Below are 8,122 nucleotides of genomic sequence, written 5' to 3' on the forward strand. Positions count from 1 at the left end.
TTATATATATATAATATTTTTGGTTTAATTAAGCAAACCTTGGTTGCTTTGCGCTCCAACCAGAACACATTCAACAACACAAACGCCAGCATTGCCATCAAATTATATGCCTGCACTCTATCTTTTCCCTTCAGAACATGCCCGGCGAGCGCCACTCCGACGGCCACACCCAAAAACCTGAAATAAACCGGATATATCCGGCTCTGCAACATCCCAAACTGCTGTCGCGGCATCGCCGACGCCAGCACGTGATTCGACACGAACGTCACCCACACGCACGTGCCATACGCCGTCGCAAACCCTAGCAAGTGGATCACCGCGGCCGCCGACCGCACGGTATTCACTACGCCCGCGCTCACAAACGCTGCCAGGTCGCGCCCAATCTCCCAAGCCAGGCGCCGGATGTCCTTCGTTGATTCGGCTGTCTTCGCCGCGGAATAAGAGATGTTTCCAGCGACTTCTTGGCCGGCCTCCAGCGCGGTCTCGGCGGCGGTTTTAAAAGCAACGGAGGCAGATTCTTCGATTCGGGTGGCCTTTTTCTTGGCCTCCTCGGCGGAGGATTTAATGGTTTCTTCAATTTGGGAAGCCTTATGTTTGAGCTTTTTGGCGGCAGATTTAACGGTATTGGAGACAGATTCTTCTAACTGGATAGCCTTTTGCTTAGTGTCTGTGAAGAGGGAAGAGATTTTGGCCTTCGGAGGCTGAGAGAGGTCTTGCCCGGCGTCGAGGGGCTTCTTATTGGTTTCGCCGGCGACTTCCCCTGCGCTTGATGGGAAGGAGGAGGATTGTGGGATCTGGCGCTCGAACTGGAGGACTATCAAGCGGTGGCTTTCGCAGATGGTTTGGCGGTTTGAGTCGGAAGGAGGAGAGAAAAAGGAAGCGGTGGCGATGGAAGTGAGGATGAGAGCGAGGGCGAGTATGTTCATCATTTTGGGGAAGACGGGTATGGGATGGAAATGTCTGTGGAAAATGGTCGAGTAGGTGATGGGCATATTGGTGATATTCGGCGGGCGGTTATGGGATTGGAATGATGAAGGCGCAGGGGAGTGGGACGCGTGTTCTTTTTAGCACGTGTCGTTTAGAAGGAGCGGTTCTGCGGAGCGAGAGGAAATTATAATATTTTTTTAAGCAATAAAATGCTTCAGTTTCGAAGAATTACTGAACTGATTCTAGAATTGTTTTAAATATACAAAATACTTGTTGAAACAGTTCAGATTTCGAGATGGTTATTCCTAACGGTTGGGTTTGTTTAAACTCAGAGTCCGTTTGGGACTGGCATCGCGGCAATGTTTGTTTCGGCGTCTCGTGCACGGCCGCGGCACGCGAATTTGATGGAACGCCCGCCACGAGTCGAAGCCCGCGGCCCAGCATTCGTGGCAGATGTTCGACTTTAATATCCTTCTACAAAATTCATCTGCTCGACACCGAATTCTCCGCTTTCTGTTTTTTTTCTCTTGCCTCCTCGTCCTCAACCTTCACTCTTGCTCTTCTCATCCCCCTTGCTTCTCTCCTATCTACTCCGCGTCATTTCTCTACTACCAGCCTCATGGCAGGTCACTATAATCCAAATCCCTTCGACGAAGAGGAGGTTAACCCCTTTGCGGTAAGTACCACGCCCCTTGGCTTTCCTATGTTAGTGAAGGCAAAATTGAAGCGAGCTCCAATGATCTCTCTGGTGATGAAAGCTTCCTCTTTACTTTGGGGGATAATAGAATCAAGAGTACAAGGGACAATGAGAAGAAAAATGGATCATCAAGGAAAAGATGATATGACCATCCAATGGATCTGTGCAATCTGAGTTAGACAAGAATCTCTTTATTTGTATCTACATGATAACATATAAAAGAATACTAATTGCTATTAATTATGATTAATAGCTATATTGACAAAATTATATAAGTTAGGGATATTTACATACATACCACCTAGTCTTATGCATTTACATTTATATTTAAAAATTATCATCCAAATCATTACATTTATTGGGCTTATATTATCCAAATCATTACATTTACATTTACATTTATATCATCCAAAATCATTATATTGCGTCAAAAATATCATTATTTTAATTTAAAAAAGTGAATACATCTTTTCATATATAATTAAGGTGACATGTATGTAAAAGTTAAAATATTGATATTCAATAAGTGAATATATAAGAAGTGGTATGTATGTAAATCTAATGCCACATTAGCATCAAGACAATTGATTCGGCTTATATAAATATTCGCTTATAATTTTATTTTGCTAAGTTATATCTTAATCTAATCTCAATTATATATATATATATATATTTTTTTTGTGGATGTGGAGCTTGCCTGAGGCGAACGCGTCGCTTGGATTCGACGTTCCATCAAGCAGCACAAAATGCGGTTTAACCTTTAATGTGGTGTGAAAAGTCAAAACAAACGCATACTTAAGATTTGTTTGGGGCAGCTATAACTTATTGAATAATGTGATGATAAGCTGATTAAAAATAATATACTGATAAGCTTGTTTTGGGGACTATTAGAAATTTTTATTTTTATTTTTGAAAAAGTCAGACCACTGCAAGAAAACTACCATCACACCTAAATAGGTGCGACGTGAAAACGCTGCTTTCAGTGTTTTCAAAACGTATAAGCTGCCAAAATACAGTTTACACAAACAGTCAAAATGTGTTTTCAAAACGTCACCGCACCAAATAGGCGCCCCAAACAGACTCTTAATATTGTCTGATTTCACAAAAAGAAATTCAACTTCACCCCAATTTCCCAAAATAAAAAGTAAAAGGGCATTTAAATACGCAGCACAGAATGCTTATGCAATTACGTATCTCGCATCTAAACTTTCATATTTACACATAAAACACATCAAATCAGTACCGTAGATACTTTTAAGAAGTGAAATACAATTTTTTTTCAACACATAAATTTAAAGCATTAAAGTCGTATTTATGTAAATATGAAAGTTAAATTGGGTGAGAAACACAAATACATAAGAATTATTTGCTAGATATGTAAAACTCTCAAAATAAAATATAAAAAATTTAAAGACAACCATAAAGTTATAAAATAAATTCAATTTAAAATGTTAATGTCGTGTCTGATATGGTCTTTCGAGATTGAATGTCTTTTATTACTTGATTGAGGGTGCATTTCGGGCAGCTTATCTGTTGCGGTGTTTTGAAAACCCCGCTTCACTTTTTGGAAACTGCGTTTGAGTAGCTTATCCGAAAACGCAGTTGGTTTTTTACACTAACCGCGGGTCGAATTTCGTGGTCCGCATTTGCAGATAAACAACTTATCTGGATAAGCATAAGCTGTCACCCTAAAATTGAAAAACGAATGAGTCAAGTTTGATGAGTCTGGTTTGATTTCAAAAATAAATTTTAATTTTTAAAACTTTAAATTTTATTTTTTGATTTTTGATCCGATTGTAATTTTCATTTAACTCAACAAAAAAAAAATTAAGACTTTATTAAAAATTTTTATAATATTTTGATCTCATTTTGAATAAATTAAGAATATAAAAAATGTATTAGAAGCAACATTTGATTCAAATTAATGATTCATAAAATTAAATAGATATTATATAATTTTGACATGTAATTTGTAATTTTTTTAAGTCTAATTTAATAAATAATTAAATTTTGATTTGTTGATTATGGAATCCGTTCAATTTATCAAAATTTGATCGGTTCAGTCGTTTTGTCTTGACGTTAAATTTTAAAATGGATTTATCCAAACCACCGATGGAAGGCCAGCTCCTAACGTGGGATATCCTCTCATATTTTCTACTCAATGTGAGGATTTATCCAAACAGCTCCTAGTGGGATATCCTCTCATATTTTCTACTCAATGTGAGAATTTATTTCATCTCGTACGCAGCACATTCGGACGGCCAGTCATCGGGTGTCACGTCACCATACAATTTATTATTGTGGTATATAGAAATAAAATAGGAGAGCGATCGACGACAAAGCGAAAAATAGAACGAGAAAATTCACACTAGAAAATAGTAACACAGTAGAACACACAAATTTACGCGGTTCGGCAAATTGCCTACATCAACGGAGTTGCATAGGATTTTACTACTTAAGAAATTTACACCAGTCGATCATTCGACTTACAAGAGGAATCTCTCACTTCGTCGCTCTCTATCGTCTTCTCTCTCTACATCGAAATACACCGAAGAAAATAAACTTACAAAAGAAATAAACCCAATTTTTCATCTGTCACAAGCCACCAAGAAGAAGCCAAGGGGAAACAATCTTCTTCTTCTTCTTCTTTCTTCTTCATTCTGTTGCAATGAACTACTGTTTGTACTTCTCTTTCATTATCCCGTGAAAGCCCGTAGAAGAACAAAAAAAAAGGCCGTGCCAAATCTGAAGTAGAGACCGTGCGATGCCTTTCCTCTTCTTCCTTCTGCCGCGAGCCAACTCGCCGAAGAAGAAGCCTTGGAGAGCGATACTCCTCTCGCTCGAACCACACACACACACTCACTCAACCGTCTACCTTATCGCGACTTAAAGGAACAAGGAGACATGAAGGGAGGCGGCAGTGTTTCGCGAACCAGAAGGCGGGAGCAGTTCGCGAAACTGCAAGGTTGCGGTCGCGACCTTTCGCGATCAGGAACAAAGAGGCGGGACCGAGAAGCATAGGCGAGAGCGGTTTCTTTTCGGGCTCCATATAACACTTATCGACAGTCAAAACAGTTGATAGTTGAGCGTCCGAACTTACGGACTTTGTTACCAAATATTTTTACATGTTACCAAATATTTTTACAACAGTGATGCATTAAAAATCTGATTCATGCGTTTCAAAAACGTCCAAATCTTATCCTTCTATACCGACAAAGAAACCGCAGGAACATGGAGGAACATTGGATGCTCCAATTCCACGAGAGAAGCTCAATAAAGCAACATAGGATTCTATTCTGCTGCTTTTGTCTTTTAGAAAAAAAGAGAAATGAAAATAAAAGCTTAAGAAGTAGTTCTAAGCAATTTAAAATTACAAAGGTTGAAAGTCATAGCTGCCAATTAAGATGTTCTAAATGTCTAGGAATAAAAATAGTTTAAATCTGCTCTAACTAATAACATATTAGCTGAAAATAAAATGAAGGATTCAAAAATTCGTGCTTGATCACTCATCCAACATAGGGGAAATAAACAAACTATATAATATTTGTTTAGCTCATTATACATGACTAACATATTATATTTTTATCATGTATTCTATCGCAAATACTTTTAGTTTTTTTTACATGAATGCACAAATTAAAATCACATGACTTAATATTTAAACATAATAAAAGTATTTGTACATCAGAAATGTGTCAACACGAATCTCGAAGAAATCCAATGAACTAAAATATAAGAATATAAACCTTCAATACAGAACCTAAGGATGTCATTAACTCAGAACAAGGTCCATGTTGAGATTCTTGTTCAGATGGCCGAAATTTTTACCTTGACACCTTCCACAAGGCCCCCAAAAGACTTTTTATGAAAGCGGTGAGCTACTTGTCGGATTACAGTGATTCACTTTCTGCTCGACAACGTAGTTTCGTTTTGGTGATAGGAGTCCTCCATCTTGGGGACCAAAGCAGAGAATCAAGTCCAGAAGACCAAAAAACATCAGAATCTAATAGATAGATTTAAGCCGACAGAAGCAAAGATCACATAATTAGACGCAATCATCAAGTACATCGGCAACCCCCGTTGAACCCCAGATGAACGTAATCAGGTGGGAGAAACTTAATGAACCAAAGTCCTTTGATATCCAACAACTGCGCGATAGAGTAGTCATGTCATAACCCAGTTTAGGTAAAAATAGTCTCTCCGCACCTCTCTCTCATACTTATGCTCTGCACCATGAGTGTCTCTCCCGGACCATTCCAGATTAAATAGCACTGAATGTCATATTTTTATGTCATTTTAGTTCAAATTAGATCAGAATTATATTTTATTTTCAAAAGCCAGTCTTTTCGTATTTTTTGATTTATGACTAATTGGGATTTTGCTCTCTTATTACACATGTAAGTTAGAAGCCATAAATTAGTATATTTATGAACTTTCTGTTTAATATATTTAAAAAGTCATCTTTTTTTATATGAAAGCTTACTTTTTTAATGTTAATTGTCTATGCAAAATTCAAAACATTAATAGATATCAAATTTAATTTATCCAGCACCATACATTTTGTTCTAGGCCTTTCGGTCAAACAGTTTGCCTTTAAGTTAGATTTACGTTGAATAAGATTTATCAAATTTGATAAATATAAATAAAATTTCAACAGTGAAGTTCTCGAGCGACGATAAAAAAAATTCACATCACCATTGAATTTAATAAATCTGGATTTACGACGAACAAGAGTTGGAACACGAGGAAAAACAAATATTGTGAGAAAATTCGACTTAATGGAGCGCTGGATTTAACGTTCAATTTTTTAGCATTTGGTTAGATTTAAGCTGAATTAATTCCTAAATTCTATTAATAATATGCTAACAAGCATCACTTCAAAGTTTTAAGAACATAAAAAAATATTAATATTAAAAAATTTAGAAAAAAAATTAATAGTCATATATGATTGCATATTACATCTAATTTCTTGTGTTAAATCAAGTATAGCATTACTCTGGTAGAAATTATATGTTCATATATTATATTTATTATAAACGAATACAATATAAATTAATTAATATTAATAAAATTATGATACACCTTTAAACAGAATATTTGATCTTTTTTTTTTTTTTTTTTTTGAATAACTTCCACTGAGACAAAATAATCTGAAGTTTGATGGATATCATTTTTTTTAAAATATTAATATGATTGGAATTGAATGGAACTTATTTTTCATTTTTATTAAATTAGATTTAATTTGAAGGTTAAAATATGGCTTTTACTATAATTATGATTAAAATAATTTTTATATGAGGGAGAATAAAAAAAAAACTATCATAAAAGAACTTGCAAGTTGAATTTATAAAAAAACAAGCTCGAGTAATACAAATACATATTATTGTTTTTGTGTATCGAAAAATTCACGGCAGTAGAATAATAAATTAATTTCTTAGCATTGCAGGATGATCATATACACACACAGATAGTTAGAGAGTAGTGGAGAAGACACTAAGATTTTTTTACGTGAAAAACTGAGAAATGGAAAATATCACGAGGCTTAGCCTAGTTAAAATGATGCACTAAAATGTTTAATTACAAAGATACACCTATTTTTTTACAAACGAGAGAGTAGTGTTACAATTTTATACTAGTTACAACACTTGTCTGTATACAATATATGTAAAATTTTTTAAGTTTGGAAAAAGTCAACAAAAGTTATTGGTGGATCTTCAATACGGTGTAAAGTGTTACGACAATATTTTAGACATGACGTTATAAACATAGGTGGCTAACGGTGGTGAGTAGAGGTGGGGATGAATATTGATCGATGGGGGTCGACAACTAAGGAGGCCAAAAGTTATTGTTAGGTCCTCAATCTAGAACATCACTAAAATTTTGCGCTTCCCCGCCTCTGCTTGCCACAGTTATAACATTTGTCTATATACAGCATATGTAAAACTTTCTAAGTTCAGAAAAGGTCTACGGAAGTTACCAACATATCTTCAATACAATGCTATGCGTTATGACTGTATTTTAGACACACTGTTACAAACAGAGGCGGCTAACAGTGGCAAGCAGATGCAAGGATAAATATTGATCGATGGTGGTCGATGACTACGAAGTCCAAATGTTATCTCCTGGTCCTCGGTCTAGAACATCACTAGAATTTTACTCCTTTCTCGCCCCTGCTCGCCACCATTGCAGCACTTGTTTATATACAACATATGTAAAACTTTTGGAGTTCAAAAAAAGTAAACGAAAGTTATCACTGGATCTTCAATATAGTGTTATGCGTTATGACCGTATTTTAGACATGTGTTACAAACATAAGTGGCTAACAGTGACAATCAGGGGCGGGAATGAATATTGATTGATGGTGGTCATCACTATGGAGGCCAAAAATTATCGTCAAGTCCTTTATCTAGAACATCACTAAATTTTACTTCTTCCCCGCCCATCCCCCTCCCTTTTACCCCTGTCAAGTGAGAAGAGGGGGGGGGGGGGGGGGGGTGG

At 36.3% G+C, this 8,122-nt stretch overlaps 1 protein-coding gene across 1 annotated transcript in view; it reads right to left on the reverse strand.

Moving 5' to 3' along the window:
• The window catches only part of LOC110033633, a 2,227-nt gene extending 1,130 nt beyond the window's left edge, over positions 1-1,097 (reverse strand). The window contains exon 1 of the mRNA XM_020737677.1: positions 39-1,097. Coding sequence (XP_020593336.1) covers positions 39-992 — 954 coding nt within the window. The 5' untranslated portion in view covers positions 993-1,097. The remainder of the gene's footprint in view (positions 1-38) is intronic.
• Positions 1,098-8,122: the final 7,025 nt, after the last annotated feature.

The sequence above is a fragment of the Phalaenopsis equestris genome, unplaced genomic scaffold (assembly GCF_001263595.1).
Source record: "Phalaenopsis equestris unplaced genomic scaffold, ASM126359v1 Scaffold001241, whole genome shotgun sequence".
Lineage (NCBI taxonomy): Eukaryota > Viridiplantae > Streptophyta > Magnoliopsida > Asparagales > Orchidaceae > Phalaenopsis > Phalaenopsis equestris.